The sequence below is a fragment of the Melanostigma gelatinosum genome (genome assembly GCF_949748355.1).
Source record: "Melanostigma gelatinosum genome assembly, chromosome: 11".
NCBI classification, from domain to species: domain Eukaryota; kingdom Metazoa; phylum Chordata; class Actinopteri; order Perciformes; family Zoarcidae; genus Melanostigma; species Melanostigma gelatinosum.
In genome coordinates this window covers 17,704,539-17,728,901 of record NC_136644.1, presented here as the reverse complement: position 1 = coordinate 17,728,901, position 24,363 = coordinate 17,704,539, and the positions used below count along the sequence as shown (strand labels likewise).

The 24,363-nt window shown below is 41.7% G+C and overlaps 1 protein-coding gene across 1 annotated transcript; it reads right to left on the bottom strand.

Annotated features, from left to right (window-relative positions):
• Positions 1 to 13,731: 13,731 nt before the first annotated feature.
• On the bottom strand, positions 13,732 to 17,619 carry LOC306785030 (uncharacterized protein; the record flags this gene model as incomplete). The annotated part of the gene is made up of 6 exons (XM_079279257.1): positions 13,732 to 13,790; positions 14,246 to 14,296; positions 15,482 to 15,526; positions 16,185 to 16,349; positions 17,052 to 17,247; positions 17,515 to 17,619. 6 exons carry the CDS (start codon positions 17,617 to 17,619, stop codon positions 13,732 to 13,734), a joined length of 621 nt encoding a protein of 206 aa, XP_079135383.1.
• Positions 17,620 to 24,363: the final 6,744 nt, after the last annotated feature.

Sequence of the window (24,363 nt, the reverse complement as noted above, 5' to 3'; positions counted from 1 at the left end):
CCCTCTTAATCCCCAGAAATCAAAATGGTCTTTCCGCTATTGACTGACTGAGCGGTGAGATTTCTGCGCTGCTGCACATTACTTCAGATAGGGCTGCTGGTGGGGGTGGTGGTGGTGGGGTGGGGTGGGGTGGGGGGGGGGGGGGGTAGGGAGGGATTTCTGGTACAAACAGCCATCAAAGATGGGGGTGTTTCATGCGAGCAAAAGAAGCTGCAGCAACGGCCGGCTTTCATAGTTCACGAGCAAGGCTTACACAGCAAGGCCCCCCCCCCCCCCAAAGACCAACACAATAATGAATATTTTGGATGATAAAAACCTTGGGACAATATTCCTTTCCAACTCTTTTACTCATTTGTGTTTCAATGCATCCTTGAAAACCCACTGGGTATAATTATTATTGTTTCCTGCCTCTGGTTGCATTCAAACTGGAATTTGTGAGAATGCAACCCCAAAGATTATTTTGCTCATCACACATGAGGGCAAAAACTTTAAGAACTTTTCAACTTATTTTATGAACAGAAATGAAACAGAAATATGGTAACAGATTACACAATGAAGCTAATAATCCTAGCGTAGAGTAGTAGTAGTAGATGTCTTTGCAGCGATATTGCTCGTGTAACAAAGTGGTCTGAGCGTAGACAATCAGACTAATTGTAAAGGGTGCATTTGATATACCTTATAGTGCAGTGAATGGAGACATATTATAGTGCTCATGCAATGCTTCCGATTGGTCCAACTTGGAAATGTATTTAAAGCCATTTGACGACCATCCGCTAGCAGGCAATCAACACACAGCTGGACATTTATTGTCCTCCGGTTTTTATTGGACCATAAGAAGAGACTGCGTCGCCAGGGCAAATGAGCAAAAGCGCTCGGGTTAAGCGACGCAAAGGGCACGCAGGCCTCAATCTTTGAGCTGTTCAGTCTTTTCAAGATGATTTGCAGAGTCACATTGCAGGGATAACTTCCCTTCCTCGCTGCTCAAAGCAACAAGCTCCTTTCCTCAACCTGTAAACAGGTGTTGTCGGAGGGGACAAGCGGTCCAGGATGGTTGCGGTAATATACGAGGCCTGACATCTCCCACCGCCTGGTGCTGCTCATATAGAGCGAGCATGTGCACAAAAATGCACACTTGTAAACAGCGTTGTAGGCTTCACAAATGCAATTGTGGTCATCAATAATAGGCATGCCACCATTGGGGTGTGGGGGGGGGGGAGGGGGGGACATGATTATATGACAGTTTGACTGGTCATTTAAAGAGATGCCGATAAACAAATGTTTGGATTTGTATGTGGTGGCATGTTTGGGCACCAAAAATAACAACACAACTGGAATCTGGCCCGTCAGAGATCTGTCATTTGGAAACGCATCTTCTAACATACAGGAAAACTTATTTCAGATATTTTAAGACATTTTTGTATTCAAAAATGCAAAAAAATAAAAGCAGTCAAAATCATTTGCGATTTGATGAAGCAAATTTCGTTATAGCTTTGTCAAAATGGTTGCTAAAGGGCAATATGCCAGTTTAATCTTTGTGAGCAGCCACCCTAAACAAAAAGGAATTAAAAGTGTATTGTAGACAATGTCTCACTATGAAACTGCAAAAAGTCCAACATTTTTTGAAAATGAAGTCACCAGTTTTAATGAAATTGTGGCCATGTGACGTCGTGGCTTACTGCAGGTGAATTTCATTGTCGACACCTGTCTGTGCTGAAAATCAACACATACATGATGGATCCCAAACAGAAATGGCATCTTCAAAAACCTCTGTGAAATAGGGAATTATTTTTTTGACTCGTTTTCTAAGAGGAAGGCTTTCTTCATGCATGGCTTCCGTTTGCTGCACAGTGAAAAATGTTGTTACCAGGCAACAGGCATAACAATGACACAGGTGCTCTCTCTCTCTCGCTCTCTCTCTCTCTCTTGCTCTCTCTCTCACTCTCTCTCTCACTCATCCAGTGTTCATGGGTTTTGCGTCCTCTCCTCAATAATGTTAAATGGCACTTGTTTGAAGTTCAGCATGAATTTGTTACACTTATAAAAAGGTTGCACCTTGATTATTCAGAACATCCTGATCTGGTGTCTCGTTTTCACATTTAGCTCTGGGTTTGTGTGCAGTTTTTTAATTTTAAATTTTACTTTTAATAACGATTGACTGATGCAGTCAAATAAATATAAAAGGCTCCGTTTGCACTGCAAAAACCTCCATCAGGTAAAGTTTATCGAGTCATTTCCAATTCAAAACAGCTTGCTTCAAACATGTGTGCCTATAAATCTTCATTGAAAGTAAACCGATCAACGCTCTGAAATTACAAATTACACATCATTCTAGAAAATTCTTGAAAATAATTTACTTGTATTGGAAACTAACAAAGAAGTCACCGCACTTGCAGATTTTCTCACTTCAGAAAATAAACAATTGACAAAAATTAAATGATTGTTTTTTTTTACAATTTGAGAGCTAAAAAAGTGCACGATCAACAGGTTCCACAGCTTTGATGGTTTTATGGAAAAGCCTACTGTATTTCTGAAAGCAGATTTTCAAAGTTTCTTTCAAAAGCCTGGAGTAATCTGGGCTCACATTTTTCGAAACACCAAATCACAAACAAAGAGGCAGGAGAGGAAGAAAAGCAAGGGCAGAACTAACGGGCTGTTAACACCAGCCTGAGCCCGGCCCGATCTCCTCCATGTCTGTCTCCTTTCTTGCTTTTCGGCGACGGCAGAGGCTTTGAGCTTCGTTAAATTGTCCCTCCTGCCCCTCCCCCACCTCTCAGTCTCCTTTCTCACACACTCTGTTCTCTTCATCCCTCCTCCTCTTCCTCCTCCGCCCCCACCACCTCAGCCGGCAGTCTTTCGCCCTTAATCAGAGGGCTGCGGCTCCCCGCGCTCCTCTACCTCCTCAGCACCACATCCCCCCTCCTTCTATCCTTTCACCACCAGCCGCCACTTCCCTCCCAGCACTCTCTCTTTTTCTATCTCTTTCCATTTTTACTCTCCCCCCCATCCCATCCCATCCCACCTTTTACACCCCTGCAGTTAGCGTCTGCCAAAGGCCGCTTCTGTTCATCACTCACCCATGCACATAGCAACAAAAGATGCGTGGTAATTTCCCTGCGCGTGCAGCAGACCGCCGAGCCCGGTCACACCCCGGGGTGGGGGGGCACTGGGGTGTGGGGTGCGAAGAGGCTCTTTGCCTCGCCGCTGCTTGCTGCTGACCCCCATGTCATGCATGATCGACGTGGGGGAAGAGTGGTGGGCTGCGGCTGTGTGACTGGCAGGCCGTGGAGACGACAGTGGTGGGGGTGGGTGAAAGCACTGTCAAAGTGGTGGTGTGATTGTGTGGGTGTATGAGTGTGTGTGTGTGTGTGTGTGTGTGTGTGTGTATGAGGGCGGGGGTGGTGGGTTGTAGCTGGTGGGGGAAAAGAGCAGTGCTGATGGCTTCCAACGGCCCTGGCCACCACTGTGTTTGTTAAAATGACTTCCTCGAGCAGCATTGTCACCGGCTCGCTGCTGCAACGGCTCTCATCCTCCCATGCTTCATACCCTCTCTGTGTGTGTGTGTGTGTGTGTGTGTGTGCGTGTCTCACTATCAACCACAGTGCTCCCTTTTATACTTTCCAGAAACACAGCTTTGAAAATTACCGGAAAACTCTCTAAGTTCAGACAGACACCACCACAGCTGCCCATTTGCAGGACCTTATACAGTGAAAAAGCAGCACCGAGAAACAAAACAACAGAAAGCATTGATGAACAAAGCCAAAGAAGTGAATCACACTTTTATGCATGCCGAAAATACTGTGCAAGCAACAGCTCAAAATCAGCCACACAGGGGAAAGAAATATTACTGGAATTCTCTGACTGCAAAGCCCTTAACCCTCAATGAAAGGGTCTGTGAGAGTGTGTATGTATGTGTATGCATGTATGTGTGCGTGCCCGTCCGTGAGGATGTGAGGTTGTGAGGGGGGAGGGGTTGAGCAGGAGTGGTGTACGGTGCGATTGCGAGGACACCTCCATCCAATCTGATCAATGGCGATATTAATCTGAGCACGAGTCAGCCCCGCCGCCCCGGCATTTGATTAAAACAGGGAAGAAATATGACGTAACCAATAAATCTGTTTGTCAAAATGGCACGTGGCTCGAGAGGAGAGGAAATGCCGGCACCGATAAGGTGCCGAGGAGGTGGGGAGGAGAGGAGGTTGAATGACAGGGAGAGATGGAGGGGGTGGCTGGTGACTGACCTCAGCATTTCCGCTGCATGAGTGAAGCACTCAGGCTGAACCAAATCTTCACCTGCTTGCCTCCCACTGCACTTCCACCAAACTACCTTTCCCTCCCCTCCGACCCTCTCTTCCTCCCCGTTTCTTTCTCTCACCCTCTCCCACCGGCACCGGCGGATAACAAAATAATCCTGAGCCTGAATGTGTGTGTGTGTGTGTGTGTTGTGGAGTTTTGGGGCTTCTGCAGCACACTGATGGAAATAACTCCAGAGAACAATAGCTGGCTGAAATGTACATAAACATGCAGACCTGCCAACACTGTGAAGAACATTTCACAAATCAACACATGGATACAGTGTTATATTCAAAAAACTAAAATTGGCACAAATAGCAAAACTTGCTAACTGTTGTGATTTTAACAGTGATTGCTTTGTGATCACACTAAAAACACTACACCTGCCATCAAAGCTTACAGCAATGCTGGTACTGGACTTGGTTTCTTCTATATCCATAAAATTCACCAAAGCTGTCTTCGATAGTCATTTTTGCAATTTGTTATCTGTAATCTCTGCTGTCTGAACACTTCCAAGCATTGGCTCCTCTCTGTCCTGCTGTTATTACAGAATAGCTCATGGAGTCGCCACGAACATCTAGGGCTTTGGGAAATGGTGTTTGTCATACCCCACTTAAAAAAAGGAAATATCAAATGTATTACAACTATATTAGATCATATTTGAAAAACAAAGACGACTGTCCTTATCTAAACATACAATTGAGAAGGGCCCAAATGTATGTGACGGTGATGACAAACAATCTTGTTCTTCAGATAAGATAAGATATCGCTTAAATGTGTGGTTTTGGAGAGCATCAAATATGTAGCGCAGGATCCACGGCTTTTGTCTGGTGATGCTGTGTTTCATGGCAGCGATATGGCTTGGAATAAGTGGCACCTTAACCCAACAGTATTGTGTTTGTCTGCATTTGTGGTCACAGAAATGGCAAAACATACAGTATATTATAATGCTACTTCTGTCCTCTGTCCATACAAATGTATGCTATCTCTGTATTTAAATTCAACGGCTTTGCTTGAAATTTCAGGAGAGACTTTGTATCATTGTTGTTTTATTAAATAATGGAATTTATTTTTGGAACATTTTGTATTTACTTTTCAATATTTTCTCGTGACTTTCAGCTGCAGTAAATCCTCAGTAAACATGTTTCTGTAAGTGTTTGTATTTGTTTCTTGAAGCTGGAAAACGGCAGCGTTGTGAGTGGAGGAAAGTTAGTCCATTCATTAAAGTCTTCCCCATCCACTTGTGATGCAGTGGCACCTTAGCCCAGGGGTCAGATTAAGCTGCCACACCCTTCCTGCTCTTTATGCAGAAAATATGGATTTAGTGAGTTATCCATTCTGATCCCCTACAAAGTCTCATAAAACTTTTCCATTTTTCCTTCTCATGAATTTACCGTCCGAATGTTTCACACTGACAAACTGGTACAGCCTGCAGTATCAATGTTTGTTTCTATCTCAGGCTCTATCCAAGCCGATAGACAATAAGAGCAAAGACGTCATTGTCTTCTTTACAAACGTGTTTCCTCATTTAAGCAATTTTGAGGAATTGCAGTTAGGACACGATTCATTTACACAATGAAAACGAAAGAAGACAGCAGATACTCCATAAGATTGCCTTGCAGAGCACAAAATGATGGGTTGATGTAAAAGCATCCTTGATTGTGGATGTGGTCTTTAAGATAAACCCGTGACTGCTGTCGGAAAGAAACATTCGCACATTACATCCCCTGTTATCATTTGAGAAGGAACTACAATTTTGTTTTGGTCTGACAAAGATACACAAGGTACCATAGTGAGGTATGAATACGTTAAATGAAAAAATATTTGTTGGGCAACTCAAGTAAATCAGAAGGTGAAGGGAAGTGAAAATATTTGGAACATTATCAAGTACATATCATCTGGCTTTCTTCCAATATGAAAACAAGGTAATTATTTGTATTACTCTAGGAATGTTCTTGGACATCCTCTAATCTGAGTTTCTATTGAATTTGTCTTCGAGCATAACATCTGTTGGTCCTTAAAAAGCAAAAACTGCACATCATCGCTACACAGCTGCTTTCGTTTCTCAGTCACCGTCGAAGGTGCATTTTACCAACTGCAAATCCTCAACACCCACACATTGCATCTTTTGTATTCAGGACATTGTGGTTTAATTTAATAAGCAGCGAGCTCTACAGTTTGGAAGGATTTACTGACCATCCAGACGCTATAGTGCTTAGCCTCGGTGACTGCACACATACCTCTATGAAGTCCCAACTTCGATTGGCACATCCTCCGACTCTCAACAAAAGTAGGTGACTCACGTTAGCACGCAAACATGTGAATGAGACATATTTGGAACTGATGGGAGTCGCATTTCTCCTAAAACACTTCCTCACACCTCCAGTCCGTGTGTCAAGCTAAGCCCGGACCAGTCTCCTCCCTGAACACAGAGACCAAATTAACATGAACGCACCATCCAGCTCCTGGTACGACAATGAACAAGTCAACACCCAAATGTCAAAGTAACGCAACGTTAATGGGATTAGTAACTTCGATGCAATTACTGAATTTCCAATTGCAATCCCGTAGACTTTATAGTCTACACGTCACTGTAGGGCGTTACGACGTAATGCGTTATTTTCATTCATTATGTTGTTTAAGTGTGATAAATGGAGCACATTTTGGACTGGCGGTACAGAGAATATGTTGTTGTGTAGGTGAGGCTGTTAATGGAGTTGAAGAGGAGATGACTCATGTGCAATCCACCTCTTAATGTCACTCCTTCAGTTCTGGCTCGGTGCTGGTCACCGTGAACACTGTCTGGACTGATGAATGTTGAAAGACCCAAAGTTGTTTATACGCTTATTTGTGTTAGCCCTAATGAATGTTGCAAAGCATGTAATTAAACGAGAATAAAATGACATTTAAAAGACTTGACAGCTTTAATAAAACATGTTGTCCTGTGAAGATCTTCATGTCAAATGGCTGCAGTCGTACAGCAAAGATCGCCATCATTTTGGGAGGCCAAATAAAGCTTTGTTTGCGTTCCTGACTAGACATGGATCCCCACCATCTGTGTGCAACTCTGCTATCAGCCCCCCCCCCCCCCCCCCCACCACCATCATTCGAATGGGAAGCGAAGAAGAGGAGGGATGAAGGGATTAAGAAGGATGATGGAGCGGTAGAAGAGATGAAGAGTGAGGCCACGCAGGAGGACGACGATGGTGGAGGAGGGTAGGCCGGGATGTCACGTGACCCCTACTTCAACTCACTGCAGGGGGAGTCAGGCAGACAAAAGAAACTGTCAGCGTGCACGCAAAAGAGCGTACATGCACACACACACACACACCACCACAAAACTGTAGCCAGATAAAGCTGAGTGGCAGAGGGTACGGATGAGGGAATGGATTTTTTTTTTTTAGGTCAAGCTAAACCTTCAAACATCAAGGTGCCTAGTATAAATAACCCATCTACTAAGAGGGATATCTGGCCAGCACAGAGGGGGGCAGTCAGGTCTTGACATCTACCTTCATCAATATCGTACTGCTGTGTGGTCAGAGGAGGAAGAGGAGGAACATTCATAGCGTTGACACGAACAAAAAAACAAAATATGTGATTAATCTTCATTGCTCTGTGCTAATGTGTGTGAACGATTATCATAGCTAACTGTGGAGGCTAATATAAAATCTAGCATTCTGTTATACTGTTACATGAATGCCATATCTTTATGGATATCATTTTCATGACAACGTTCCAGAGATGTAAAATCCTGTCTAATAATGTTATAAAACATGCGGTCGTGTTTTGCCTCTTGTACGCCTTTATCGCGATTTGTCGCTCAAACTGGACTTCCCGAACACCCACTAAAGTGTTCGCTACTTCCTACATTGGCAGTGAACTTTTACATTGGACATGAATCGCAATTGGACGTAAATCATCCAATATCAACGTAATTCATAGGAATACTGAGTGCATTGAGATACAGAGGCCAGTGTACAGCTTGTGGTCCAGATGTCACGTGTGCACTTTGTCTCGCTGTGTGCTTTTACAGTTGATCAGTTGTGTGTCTATTATCGTGGCCTGTCTCTTAGCATGCAGTTTCAGTTCCAGTGCAGTGATGGGTGAGGAGGGGAGAGCCATATCTGGGCCCTCTTGCTAATTGAGCACAGCGCTGGACCCAAAGGTCTGCCTCGCTGACGCTTCCTTAATCCATGGCTGTTTAACGCTGGCTGTGCTTGAGTAATTAAGCAGATAATCTTCAATTAAACCGAGCTCAACCCCACAACCCCCTGCCCCCATCCGGAGACAGATGGGCGTTCGAGCACACAGCTCCTCTTCCCCAAGATAAATGGTGCACTCCCCTGCCATGCAACCCGGGTGCTGCCATGCTTTATGGCAAGCGTGTGTGCCATTATCATTTTTTTTACCACTGGACTTCAATATTGCCAGTGTGACACATACAGTATTAGGCCTTGCTTGTTGTGTTCACAGTATGGCTGGAAATGATTGTAATCTGTTTACACGTTTGCGATTGTGTATGGAATAACATTTTTGTGAACTGCAGAGTATGAGTATTTATTTGGCCATTTTTCCAATTCGAAAATCTAAAATAACTTCTACAGTACTCCAAATATGCAAACTAGAATATTTTCAGCTGCAGATTATGCAATGTTGTGAATGGGAGGGGGCTTGTGTCCGGTGTAAAACCTATGCCAAATCAGATATGCAGACCATAAAATGTTGATAATTAACCGTTTAATCTTTAACGGACTATAGAAATTTGGACCGATCATAAAGTCAGATTTCCGATTGGTTGAGGCCTGGGTTGCCAATAGATAGAAATAGATGAGTCACTCTAACGACCCCTTACAGAAACAGCCGAAGGGAGAATTTACAGCAGCAGGACAGTTCATGTGACATATAATGGCATGTGTTTATTGTGTTTTTAGTCATATTTGGGCAACAATGGTGGTCTAAGGAACAGGGATTAAGTCTCATACAATACTGGTTTTAGTCTCGTCATGGGAATTTCTGACAATAAGAAAGATATAGAATCTATCCTTTAAGTTTTTATGGTGTTGGGGTCTGACCATATGGCTTCAACATGTGCTGTGGACAAAGAGAATCAGGCCTTCACTTTTTCAAGCAAAGGTTTCATCCTGATTTGTAGTTTGATGAGAGCAAACCTCCTCTGAAGGAATTTCACACTAGGGTGTGAATTCCCCGCCCCCAAAAAAAACGATGGTTCCTGAAGTCAACTGAATGCACCGCTGCGATCTCATTGGCCGAAGACGAATCCCTCCCACGACCCGTCTCCGCTTCTTTTCTTTTTGTGCACACTCCGGCAGGAAGACGTCTAATTCTCTCCTGACCGATGATTACCGGGAGACGTACGGACCACGCCGTCTCAGCCGAAGTTAAACTGTACTCCCTGCAGCGAGTACAGATCGGACCCGCGTGAGCTCACACGAGACACGCCACAACGGACCGAACACAAAAGCCGCTCATCAGCCGCGCTGAAAGACGCAGTCGCCTGACTCCTTTTTCTTCTTCTGGAGGAACAACTTCCCCACGAACACTCAACGTTGCAACGAAGCATCGACAAGTAAGGTTCATGGTATCTGGGCATAGCTTAGCTTAAATTAACTTAAGTTTAATTCAGGCCATTCATTTATATGTTGATATTCCCGTGTTTAAGTTACTGTCGCGTGATATCGAGGTATTGCGCAATCCCTCGCGGATCAGAAAATCCGCTCTATGGTGCATTCCCGTATTCTGTTTGTGTTAAGACACTGTCGCATTATATGGAGGTATTTACGTAACTCCTTACGGACCAGAGAAGCTCCGTTGCATTGTGTATTAACTGTTATGACTGTTTGCTTGGGATTTATTTTGAGTTATTTCATTTCGTTCTGTTTATTTCTCTCTTCATTAACTCGACTCTGTGAGTGAGCTGAGGTGCGTGGCTTATCACGGCATAAGTTACCGGCAGTTCAAAGAAGACAGCGGTATACTTATGCGTGATAGAACCAGCAAACTCAGGCTCCCTACAACATCGCACGCCGAAGTGTGATTCACGTCGAGTTCTCGCTCCTTTTTCCCTTTCTTCCTCCTCTCACGTAACACGCACACACAGCTCCTATCTCTGCCCCTGGGGGAAACCCCGTCCAAACGATCGCCTCACAACACACGTGTGCATCGGCACACGTGATTACATACAGCAGTCTCGCCGCCATTTTGTCCGAGTCACTCGACTCCGCCATCTGGTGGTAGTTTAGCTGTAGTATCTTAAGGCCCCTCCCCTTTTGGCCCGTGTCACTCGACGCCGCCATCTTTGTAGTCTTTAGCTGTAGCTTTAAGACTCCCCTTTCTTTACACACACACACACACACACACACACACACACACACACACACACACACACACACACACACACACACACACACACACACACACACACACACACACACACACACACACACACACACACACACACACCTATACGGGCGCGGGTGGTTTATGAGGGCTTTTCACCCATACCAGTTCAAACCCTGGTATATGGAGACGCACCTTTTCCTTAGTCGTAGACAGTGATAATAAGTATTAAACTGGTCCTTATGATAAAGGGAACAAACCTCACTGTTCAGAATTAATATCTCATCAAAGAGTCTGGAGATATTAAGACCTGACATTCTACAGGACTGTTGGGACGGGGCGGATCCTAACATGGGACGGGGCGGATCCTAACATGCCGCTGACTTATGAAGACCCTGCTGGTTTAGCGGGACATTACCAATACACACACACACAAACATGGCAAGACCCTGAGTTATGAGGACCATCCTGGTTTAGCGGGACATTACCAATACACACACAAACAAACATGGCAAGACCCTGAGTTATGAGGACCATCCTGGTTTAGCGGGACATTACCAATACACACACACACACAAACATGGCAAGACCCTGAGTTATGAGGACCATCCTGGTTTAGCGGGACATTACCAATACACACACACACACACAAACATGGCAAGACCCTGAGTTATGAGGACCATCCTGGTTCAGTGGGACATTACCAATACACACACACACACAAACATGGCACGACCCTGAGTTATGAGGACCATCCTGGTTCAGTGGGACATTACCAATACACACACAAACATGGCAAGACCCTGAGTTATGAGGACCATCCTATAGATAGATAGATAGATAGATAGATAGATAGATATGGCAACCCACCTGACATAACAGACAACGTGCTGTCTGACACGCCCACCACAGAAGAACATTCTACTCTGGTGAGGCACATGTGTTCTGGGAGGCGCACTACGCTAAACTAGTTTACCAGTAAAACCAACAGCAGCACACCCACTTCAACCTCTTCCCGCAGTGTTTAGGCAGCTACTCCCTACCGATTCAAACAGGGCTAAAGCAATCGCCACGGCGATTGTTATATTTATAGCCGCAGATACGAGACCATAATCTGGACTGGAACACCAGACTGTACCAACATGCTTAATGTTATTGAGCCCCGTGACACTACTCATTCACGAGCCCATTTCGCCAGACCATAATTCCTGCTTTGTTAAAGAAAACAAAAGTCCAAACAGAGAATCAAATGTCCGAGGCTCCCGCTGTTCCTCTAACAACAGACGGCCGGACGTCACGGACTACACAAAGCTACCTGACTGTAACGACACATTACCTCACTACTGAATGGGAGATGAAGAGCCATGTTCTTCAGACACGCCCCCTCGAGTCTCACCAGCGAGGCATTTCTGCTTATTTGCTATATTGAAAATGTACCGAACCTAACCATGGCACCACTGTATTGTATTGAAATGAGAATTTCGTGAACTGTATACCCCTAATACACACACATAAACTCAAACAAACCCCTCCCATTAAACTAGAATTACCTCTTCACAGTTGTATGCATCCATCAACCAGTCATGTTACAAATTACATCTATGTAGGTTTAAATGTTAACATTTCACACGCACATTTTTTGTATTCATTCGTGTGATATTGTCATAATTAGCAAATGAAGACTTTTTGTCTGGTCAGTGACCTTTGACCATCACAATCGAATAATTTCATCCTTGAGTTCAAATGGACATTTGCATAAGAATGGTATAGACGGGCAACATTTGAATTGCATATATTCAATGTTTATTCTGAAAGGCTGCTTTTACTTTAAAATTGTGACCACTTTTTTGTTTGTTGTTTGTTTAGAATAAGTATAAAATGGTATCAGCAACAGGGTAATGGAGGAAATAAAATCAAAAGCTAGATCAGAATGCCTTTAAATGAAAATACATTTATTGTGATGTACTTGACTTTAAACATTGAGAAGACAGTACAAGATTTCTGTCGTAAATAAAAGAAAACAGCTAAATTTAAAACGCACTGCGACGAAACAGAGAAACGCACTGCAAGCGACACTAACCGGCACTGCAAGCAGCGCAGTGAAACGTACTGCAAGCGGTGCAGTGTACAGTGAAACGCACTGCAAACAACGCAGCGAAACATACTGCAAGCGGTGCAGTGTACAGTGAAACGCACTGCAAGCGGTGCAGTGTACAGTGAAACGCACTGCAAACGATGCAGCGAAACGCACTACAAATGACGCAGTGCAATGCAAACGCAGTAAAACACACTGCAAACAACGCAGTTAAACGCACTGCAAACTGCCCCATTAACCGGCACCGCAACAGAAACAGACGCAGTAAACGGCGCTACAAACTGTGCTGCAACAGGTGCAGTAATGCAACAGATGCACTAAACTCTACGGTTAATGGCTTTCATGTTACATTATTCCTTTTGTAAGTCAGGCCCCTGTTCCTCACAAAATCTCGGATGTTTTGAACAGTTCTGTCTTTCAAAACATGGTCTTGAGCATTTTTACATTGCTCACACTCCAACTTCGTGGCAAGGTGTCCCTTTGAAATATGTACTCTAAAGTGTTTCATGACAGATGAAACTTCCACCTTGCTCCACGGCTTTTTGGAAGATCTTCTTCCGACATCTGCCAATCACAAGAAAATATTTTCATTGTTTAGATTATTATAAAGACAATCATAAGTTTGGTCGAGATTTACAACATTCTTGGAATAACTTTTGATGCACTCAAATGTAGCATTTGTGGGTTATCGAGTATATTATTTATCAAAGTTACATATACTTAAGTTCAATTAAAATGAGTATAAAAACAGCATTATGTCACCACTGTACCGATAGTATTCGGTAAATAAACTTTACATAACTCCTGCTTAAGGCTGTAACATAGTACACTTAAAATATATATTTGAAACATTCGAAATTGTACAAAAACTTGGTGTCTAAATAAAGAAGACTAAAACTGAATATCCAGAGTTCAATATACGGCTTTCACATAACTGAACTATTGCAACTTAAACAAAAAAAATCAAGTCATGATAACTAGTGGCATTTCTATATACCTTTGGAACTCTTGGCTTCATCCTGGGCAAGCTCCATCTTTTTTCTTTTTCCTAAGGACAAATAAAAACAGCAGACTTCAAATTTAACAAATTCAATTTAACTCCATCTGATATCTGCATGGACAGACACAAATAGGCTTTGCTCAGAATGCAGGCAAATCCTATTTGTTTCTCAAATCTTTAGGACTGACTCTCTACACTGTTATTTTTGCAAGTGTGCAGGTCGGACTTGTGAGTTCTGGCATCTTTGAACTATCTGCATTGGTTGCCAGGGCAATGTGTTTTTCTAGAAATAGAACCAAAACTAAAATGCAGATGCAGAATGAGGCGCATCGTCTTTTCCTCCGCACAACAGTACAATGTAGTAGTGGTACAGAATAACTTATCACAGTAGACAAAGCCTTAAGTCTTTATGCAGGCCCACTTAAGCATCAACAGGACCACATACATTGAATTGCTAAAAAAATAATAATTAAGAAATCCATCCATAGCATTATTATATTTACCTTCGGAGTTGGTGGCCTCATCCTGGGTCAAATCAATCTTCTTTTTTCTCCCTAAAACAACAAAAAACAACTTTATTTCTATACCATAACTCCAATTTTAACAATCCAAATACTTGAAGTTTCTAAGCATCAGGAAATCTGAACTTTTATTTTTAAAAACTATACGAGTTTAAGTCCAAGACTAGAAACGTTTTTGTGCTTCTAAGTTTTGATTGCATTCTCACCGCAATGTAACAACTTATGATTCACTAATGAATAACAAATGCTAACTATATAAGCTTTGGAAGAAAAAATTGATTACTAAACTAGTCTCTGCAGCAATAGAATTTCTTTCCAGAAACATACTGATGTTGAAAATACAAATCTTTCAATTCTCACCAACCAAAACTAATTTACCAGATGTTGAAAGTAGAGCAGCGTTTCTACTCTTTTATCGAGATAACATTCCAGGACACTTTGATTAATGATCGGGCTGTTATGTCTGTGTTTTGGAATCCCATTCATTGTTTTAACTCCGGCTTCCCATTCATTAATACCCAACTCTCTCAACAATGTCCAATTCATATTTGAAACCATTGCAAACCGTTGCATGCAAAACAAGCAAGCAAGCAGATTCACTTTAGCAATAGAACAAAACATGCCAACCAATTTATCATTACTCAACCGTTTAAAACAAAATGGAAACAAAGCAACATGATGTAATGTCACCAAATGCTGCAAGAACTACCATGTGACGTGACTTGGGGGTATGTTCACAGTGTTTCCACAACATAACTGAGAGCAGCCTTTTCAAAATACTCTGGTCCATGAACTGCCATTTGAACATTATTTTATGATTTTGAACATAACTTAGTCCTAACAGATGGCAAAGGAAATCTCTGAAAGAAAGCCTAGTTGTTCCTTCCCAGCTGAGAAGGAAAAAATTATGTAGAAATAATTTTCCAGGACAACATATATTTTCTGGACATTTTACTTTTTCCTCTTATTTTCCATATTTTTTTCAATGAATGGAAAATTTGTCAACTGTCTTACAGGTATTCCAGTATGTGTGGGAACCCTAGAGAGGTCTGCATAGACCTGGAATTTAAGCCTAACCCAAGCCCAAACCCATAAAATTCAAGCCCAAAGGCATAACCTATACTGCATGTCTGTTTCCTCCCCCATTAGAACACATGTGGCACAGTAGTACTGACAGTGAAATAATGAAAGACAATCTATGGCATTCCCACACATTACCTTTGGAGCTTGTGGCTTCCTCAGGCTTCTTCATCTCTTGATTTTCTGGTGAAAAGAATGGAATATAAGCGAGGCTGCGAGCACAAGCGTGACACACATTTCCGAAAAAAAACTCAGATGGCAGCAGTTTATCAATGAACAATTGGGTCGATACCAAAGTGATGCAGTTACAAGATGCAGTTGATTACAATTTAAAATGGTTACAGGTAAACTATGCCATTTTATCACTCATTCAAGACCCCATACGTGGCATCTAATGTGTGTACTTAAAGATATGTGTCAGTTATGTTATGGACAAGTTATGGACATTGAATTATGTCAGTCTTTCATTGGTATTGATCTGGACCTTTGAACCTCTGTAAATTCCATAAGTGTGTCTTTGCATTTTTGTTTCTTATGTGTATATAGTTATGATATATCATTGCACTTAGATGGCGCACTCTCTCACACCATGTGACTATCCCCAGGTGACCCAATTTGGCTTATTGTTTGGTCCATTTAACCTGGCTACTGATTGCCTTGTTTCAAACCTTAAGAGCAATGTGCTCGAAAGTCACGGACTTTGTGGTAACAATAAAGCAACCAATGGGAACTACAGTCTGCAGACTTTCATTGTTAAATAAAATTATATATGGTCTCCACTCCAATATCACACACACTGTACCATTAATGGATACTGGAAGACCACATAGTCATTACATACCCCTTAGTCCAAGGACAGGATCCGACTCGTCACCATCTCCATCATCTTCATCGTCTCCAGCATCTTCATCGTCTCCAGCATCTTCATCGTCTCCAGCATCTTCATCGTCTCCAGCATCTCCAATTCTTTCCCCTTCGCCTACTTCGAAATCTAATTCCAATTCATCTACAGAAAAACATGTTTGATGAGCGCACACAATCTACATGTATACAATTTCTAAATTACTATTCTTCATTTGTTGTTTAAATTAACGTGCTGCCCTTGGGGCACATAATTTCCAAACACAATATCCAATTTGATTGTTAATTGGAATCAAACCTAGCTCTACATTGCCCTAAAATCCAGTGAAGGAAGTGTTCGTATGTCGTAGAGCAATGTAGGTCAAAATTGAAGCGCTAAATATCTCTTTTTCCTAAATATTCTTGGGAGCATGTCCTCCAATGTCAAATATGCAAAGCATAACATTTTTGATTCTGATCTCTTTGAACAATAAAATTACGCCACATGCTTGTACAAAAATGCAATTGCTTGGCTGTTAACGTCTTCTAAGAGACAGCATAACTTCTATCTTAGCCTCTCTTAACAAGTTATCTGTACATTTAAGAATGGCTGTTTAGATTTTACAAATAACTTTTAAAAGCTTATGTCCTGTCACATTTCTAATTCTTATTGTAAAGCATTTGTCTTTTTTATAAATTCGTTAACACTCTTCCATAGTCATCAAATGTTATCTTATTCCACCTGTCATTTTAGTCTTGTTTTTTTTAAGTAGTTGCATTTGTTCATCCCAGTCTTACTGCTTCATTGAATTTAACTTCGTTTTGAAAAGTTTGAAAAGTTTTGAAATAGTTTAAATTGAATAGATACCTTCCATCTCAATCTCATCAAGAGATTTTCCTTGGAATCTTCCAAGACATCCTTTCTCCATTGCCAGTAGAAGCTTTGAGATTTTAGCCATTTCTATCGTTGCCTCTGGCAGCCGATAAAAGTCTCTGTGGACCCGAATGTCATGGCCCAAAAAGTTGGCTAGTTGGTCCAGCTCATTATCCTTGAGGTTGAGAATCTGGGACAATGTTGCCACGTGTTTACGAAGATGTGTAGACCTGAGATATTCAGGATTCTTTGCACCACACCGACGTGCAAAAATCCTGATGCAGTCCTGTCCCCTATAGTAGCTAGTGGAGGGGCACCTTGGCCTTCCAAATAGGAAGGGGTTATCCCTGTGCACATTACATGCCTCTCTTTTGTCTGCAAGAAGTGTTGTTGCACTGACAACTTCAGGGTTCAACAGAACAGCAACCTTTCTCCCTCTTTTACCCAACATTTCTACCCTGCTGAAGTGCTTGGCCAGCTTCCGCTCAAAGGGGGAGAGGCCAACAGCTATGTCCTCATGGAGCTCAGTCTGGTCTCTTTTGTGGAAAGACTCGAGTGTCATTTTTGAGACTTCTCCTGCACGACGTCTGTTGAAGACAATTATTTGCGCAAGTGTCACTCTGGCAAGTTCTGCATACGTCTGTGGAGACTCGTGCTTTTTCAGGTCTTCAACAGCAACCGCTGATTTCTTTTCAAGGTACTGGTGGAAAAGCTGTACATCCTGTGTGAATGGTATGGTCGATGGTTTGTTGAACTTCAATTTGCTCAAAGTAGAAAGAGCAGTGTGGGAGATAAGTTCAGACCATTCCTTTGTGCAAAGTTTCGTGAATCGCTCTGATGCTTTAATCATCTCTTCATCCTCTGCTGCAATAGCCCTGCAAAGGATAAGGTCACCAATTTTCTTTAGTGAATGTCCTAATTTCAGGGCAAGACTTGGTGTGCGATAGGAGTGTGTCTGTTCATCGTAACCAGCAACGTCTTTGACAGCCTCAATGACTTTGTAAAAACAGTTTGGTTTTACAGCATCTTCAAAACTAAGTATGGAACATTTTCTTCTCAAGCTCAACAAGAGTCTGCCCAATTCTCGAACCTTCTGTCGGATGTATTCAAATTTTGTTGGATCACTTCCATGTTTGTTGTAGAGGGACTGACCCAGTTGCAGTATGAGGAAATCACTTCGAACAACTGATGCTACCTCATCTTGCTTCATATTTCCAAGGATCTTCCACACCCCAGGAGAAATTGCTTGGGAGAATGTTGAGTCTGCAACATCAGCCAGAGCTAGGACTTGAGATGTACCAGCTGCTTCAGTCTGCTTTGAAGTGCATCGACGTGAATGGCGCCATAGCTCTTTGCGAACAAACATGCCTTTGCAATATACACAGTGCACATATGTTTTGGCATTTACAGAGATGTTTGATCTTCCTGGTCTTCGTTTCAGTTTCAGTGCTCCACTCCGATTCTCCATAACATCTTGATTATGTTGGTAATTCCCTTTGTTCCGTAGCTTCTCAAGTGCCCTTTTTCTCTCTTTAGAGTTTTTAGGGTGCAAGAATGCTTGAGCAATATCAGACTCTTCATTTTCATGATGTTTAAGGTGACGAGAAATTTTTGACTGAGGTTTCTTGCAAACAAAACAGTAATTTTTGTGGGTGCAAGAAGAGTCTTTGGGGTTTGGCACAGTCTCAATCGTTGCCCCCTCATCAGAAGAATGAGACTCTGTTACAGTTGCTTTCTTAAAACTTAGAAGCCCCTGAGTACCGATTGTAGTGGGGTCGTGATCAGAACAGGATGCACTTTGAGGTATGAGGTCTTCATCAATGCTGAATTTGTCAGAGTTGGAAGCGGCCTTGTACTCCTGTTCTACGTAGTTTTGTGGCACACTGTTTGTCTTCTTCATAGACAACTCTGAGACAGTTGGAGCAGTCTTACAATGTGGTGGCTTTAGATATCCAATGGTGGAAAGGCTAACATCACTATCACTACTTGCTGCAATGTGAGGTGCATATTCTTCATCAGAGCTAGATTCATCACTTGGTGAAGAGCCAGGAATGTAGTCTTCATCAGAATAAGAGACTTCAATACTGGAGGGTTCAACAGCCTTCACCTAAAAGATTTGAAAAACATATACTGTATTTATGTAGTGTATAATATATAGTCACAGTTGAAGTACCAAACTTTTAATCAGATGTCTTTTAAAGGATGGAATCAAAGAAAGTAAACATACCGGTGGCAAATTCTTTGGGTAGCAGGTTTTGTGCCATGATCTTGAACATACTGAAAGCACAATGAAATGAGACAAATTAGCAAGTAATATTTATTTAGCTTAGTTATAAACATCAAATCACTGTGTACTATACTTAACAAAAATGGAGATAACTCCAGTGAAAGCATATGAATGCTTTTGAAATGGTGATGGCTTAGCAAAAATTGTCAGAAAAGAAATTACCAAAAAAGACAAATTTGCTGTGTTTGGGTGAAAGTGATACTGACATTTACATGTCAAACCAAGCCATTTTAGACTGGAGACAGGTCCTGTGCAGTCTTGACAAGAGTCCAAAGAAGATATCAATGCACTAGTGAATTCATGGTGGCACTGAGGATCAAAACATTTATAGTATAGTAAGACAAGGAGTATAGAATAATTGTGAAGTAAACAGCAGTAACTACAATATAATATAGTGACGAGGAGCAATGGCCTCTGGGGTAACAGTGACAAGTGGGCCACTGAGGCCAGTACTACGGTCTTCCCCCAGCCACATGTAACGTCTTGCCAGTGTGTGAAAGAATACATCCCCCGACACACAAGTGATGCCATTTACTGACCGGGATGGTTAATTCACATTTGACAAGTTATCTGCTGTCCTCACAAGACACTGTGACCAGACAGCATTTTACTTTACCATGTTTTCTAAAACATTCGACCAGCTTCTGTTTGACCCAAAGAGTGGAGACATATATGGTTCAGGTAAAACAGCCCAGTACTACCGTCTTCCCCCAGCCACCCACATGTAACGTCTTGCCAGTGTGTGAAAGAAGAATACATTCCAACTTACGTTCTCATTCACTGGTGTGAAGGGAGTTGCACAAGGTGTATTCAAAGCATCACTTGATTCACCACAGAATTCCTGTGAATGAGTCAAAAATAGGCACACTCTTAGAAAATATAAAAACAGCAGCGATTCATTTACATTCAGCAATCAAAGTTCTACAACACTGGCCATTTGTCTGGCTGAAATTCTGCTTACTAGCCAGCAAGGAAGGATGGAACATAAAAGATCACTGATGAATCCTATACACGGAGACAAAAGAACCTGAGAAAAATAACTTCAACTTATGAGAGAAATCTATCAAGACCTTCCTTCATATTCAATAAATACCACAAATTATGTATGAAAGTATGTCCTGCCTTGAATAGTGTACGTAAGGCCTGAGCCTAGTCAATGCTTAAAAGCTAACATGAAACCAACTTGTTTGACCAGTGTGTGAAGAAATATGATGGTCCTCATAAGAACAGGTGTCCTCACGAAGCAGGTCCATGCTGTGCCCATCCCCCGACACACAAGTGATGCCATTTACTGACCGGGATGGTTAATTCATGTTTGACAAGTTATCTGCAGTTCTTCCGCATTATTATTATTTACACTGTTTTATATTGTAGTTTATATAATTTTACACATTTCTTATTTCCATATATGTTATTTATTGTTGTAGTATATTGCACATTTTGTTTTTCTTATAATTTGTCTTTGTGTACTTTTCTATTCTAAATGGGCAAAACTGTATCGATGAAACCCAAACTCTCCCCGGGAATCACTTTAGTAAATTCTATTCTGATTAAATACCTACTGCCACTTTCACTGTTAGCATGCGGTTTGCACTGCAGACATGAAATACATCCCATCCCAGGAAGTAGGCGGATGTGTCATGGAGGTGTTGTTTCCCCCCATTCTAGCCAAACAGCATGCGACTGCGATATTACAAAAAGGAACTTACCATTTCTTTTTCTGACGAGAATGGAACTCCTTCAGGATTAGACGGTTCTTTACAAGGTGCCTAAGATTGTACAGAGAAAATATATGCTGTTGTCATATAACTTCTGGAGAAGTTTGAGGAAGACTTGTGTGAAGGCAGAGGCATTGCAGTTATGAAGGTGTGTACATTTACAGTGGATCAGCTAGTCTACAGAGTACTCTAGTCTTATACACAATGACAAGAGAAAACTGAGAAAAACAAGTTACACCTCTGATAGAAATCTATCAAGACCTTCCTTCAAATAGCGCAAATTATGTATGCAAGTCATTTGTTGTAATAGTAATGAAAGTATGTCCAGCCTTGAATAGCTAACATGAAGCCAACGTGTTTGACCAGTGTGTGAAGAAATATGATGGTCCTCATAAGAACAGGTGTCCTCACGAAGCAGGTCCATGCTGTGCCCATCCCCCGACACACAAGTGATGCCATTTACAGACCGTGATGGTTAATTCACATTTGACAAGTTATCTGCTGTCCTCACAAGACACTGTGACCAGACAGCATTTTACTTTACCAAGTTTTCTAAAACATTCGACCAGCTTCTGTTTGACCCAAAGAGTGGAGACATATATGGTTCAGGTAAAACAGCCCGGTACTACCGTCTTCCCCCAGCCACCCACATGTAACGTCTTGCCAGTGTGTGAAAGAAGAATACATTCCAACTTACGTTCTCATTCACTGGTGTGAAGGGAGTTGCACAAGGTGTATTCAAAGCATCACTTGATTCACCACAGAATTCCTGTGAATGAGTCAAAAATAGGCACACTCTTAGAAAATATAAAAACAGCAGCGATTCATTTACATTCAGCAATCAAAGTTCTACAACACTGGCCATTTGTCTGGCTGAAATTCTGCTTACTAGCCAGCAAGGAAGGATGGAACATAAAAGATCACTGATGAATCCTATACACGGAGACAAAAGAACCTGAGAAAAATAACTTCAACTTATGAGAGAAATCTATCAAGACCTTCCTTCATATTCAATAAATACCACAAATTATGTATGAAAGTATGTCCTGCCTTGAATAGTGTACGTAAGGCCTGAGCCTAGTCAATGCTTAAAAGCTAACATGAAACCAACTTGTTTGACCAGTGTGTGAAGAAATATGATGGTCCTCATAAGAACAGGTGTCCTCACGAAGCAGGTCCATGCTGTGCCCATCCCCCGACACACAAGTGATGCCATTTACTGACCGGGATGGTTAATTCATGTTTGACAAGTTATCTGCAGTTCTTCCGCATTATTATTATTTACACTGTTTTATATTGTAGTTTATATAATTTTACACATTTCTTATTTCCATATATGTTATTTATTGTTGTAGTATATTGCACATTTCTTTTTTCTATTTTCTTATAATTTGTCTTTGTGTACTTTTCTATTCTAAATGGGCAAAACTGTATCGATGAAACCCAAACTCTCCCCGGGAATCACTTTAGTAAATTCTATTCTGATTAAATACCTACTGCCACTTTCACTGTTAGCATGCGGTTTGCACTGCAGACATGAAATACATCCCATCCCAGGAAGTAGGCGGATGTGTCATGGAGGTGTTGTTTCCCCCCATTCTAGCCAAACAGCATGCGACTGCGATATTACAAAAAGGAACTTACCATTTCTTTTTCTGACGAGAATGGAACTCCTTCAGGATTAGACGGTTCTTTACAAGGTGCCTAAGATTGTACAGAGAAAATATATGCTGTTGTCATATAACTTCTGGAGAAGTTTGAGGAAGACTTGTGTGAAGGCAGAGGCATTGCAGTTATGAAGGTGTGTACATTTACAGTGGATCAGCTAGTCTACAGAGTACTCTAGTCTTATACACAATGACAAGAGAAAACTGAGAAAAACAAGTTACACCTCTGATAGAAATCTATCAAGACCTTCCTTCAAATAGCGCAAATTATGTATGCAAGTCATTTGTTGTAATAGTAATGAAAGTATGTCCAGCCTTGAATAGCTAACATGAAGCCAACGTGTTTGACCAGTGTGTGAAGAAATATGATGGTCCTCATAAGAACAGGTGTCCTCACGAAGCAGGTCCATGCTGTGCCCATCCCCCGACACACAAGTGATGCCATTTACAGACCGTGATGGTTAATTCACATTTGACAAGTTATCTGCTGTCCTCACAAGACACTGTGACCAGACAGCATTTTACTTTACCAAGTTTTCTAAAACATTCGACCAGCTTCTGTTTGACCCAAAGAGTGGAGACATATATGGTTCAGGTAAAACAGCCCGGTACTACCGTCTTCCCCCAGCCACCCACATGTAACGTCTTGCCAGTGTGTGAAAGAAGAATACATTCCAACTTACGTTCTCATTCACTGGTGTGAAGGGAGTTGCACAAGGTGTATTCAAAGCATCACTTGATTCACCACAGAATTCCTGTGAATGAGTCAAAAATAGGCACACTCTTAGAAAATATAAAAACAGCAGCGATTCATTTACATTCAGCAATCAAAGTTCTACAACACTGGCCATTTGTCTGGCTGAAATTCTGCTTACTAGCCAGCAAGGAAGGATGGAACATAAAAGATCACTGATGAATCCTATACACGGAGACAAAAGAACCTGAGAAAAATAACTTCAACTTATGAGAGAAATCTATCAAGACCTTCCTTCATATTCAATAAATACCACAAATTATGTATGAAAGTATGTCCTGCCTTGAATAGTGTACGTAAGGCCTGAGCCTAGTCAATGCTTAAAAGCTAACATGAAACCAACTTGTTTGACCAGTGTGTGAAGAAATATGATGGTCCTCATAAGAACAGGTGTCCTCACGAAGCAGGTCCATGCTGTGCCCATCCCCCGACACACAAGTGATGCCATTTACTGACCGGGATGGTTAATTCATGTTTGACAAGTTATCTGCAGTTCTTCCGCATTATTATTATTTACACTGTTTTATATTGTAGTTTATATAATTTTACACATTTCTTATTTCCATATATGTTATTTATTGTTGTAGTATATTGCACATTTCTTTTTTCTATTTTCTTATAATTTGTCTTTGTGTACTTTTCTATTCTAAATGGGCAAAACTGTATCGATGAAACCCAAACTCTCCCCGGGAATCACTTTAGTAAATTCTATTCTGATTAAATACCTACTGCCACTTTCACTGTTAGCATGCGGTTTGCACTGCAGACATGAAATACATCCCATCCCAGGAAGTAGGCGGATGTGTCATGGAGGTGTTGTTTCCCCCCATTCTAGCCAAACAGCATGCGACTGCGATATTACAAAAAGGAACTTACCATT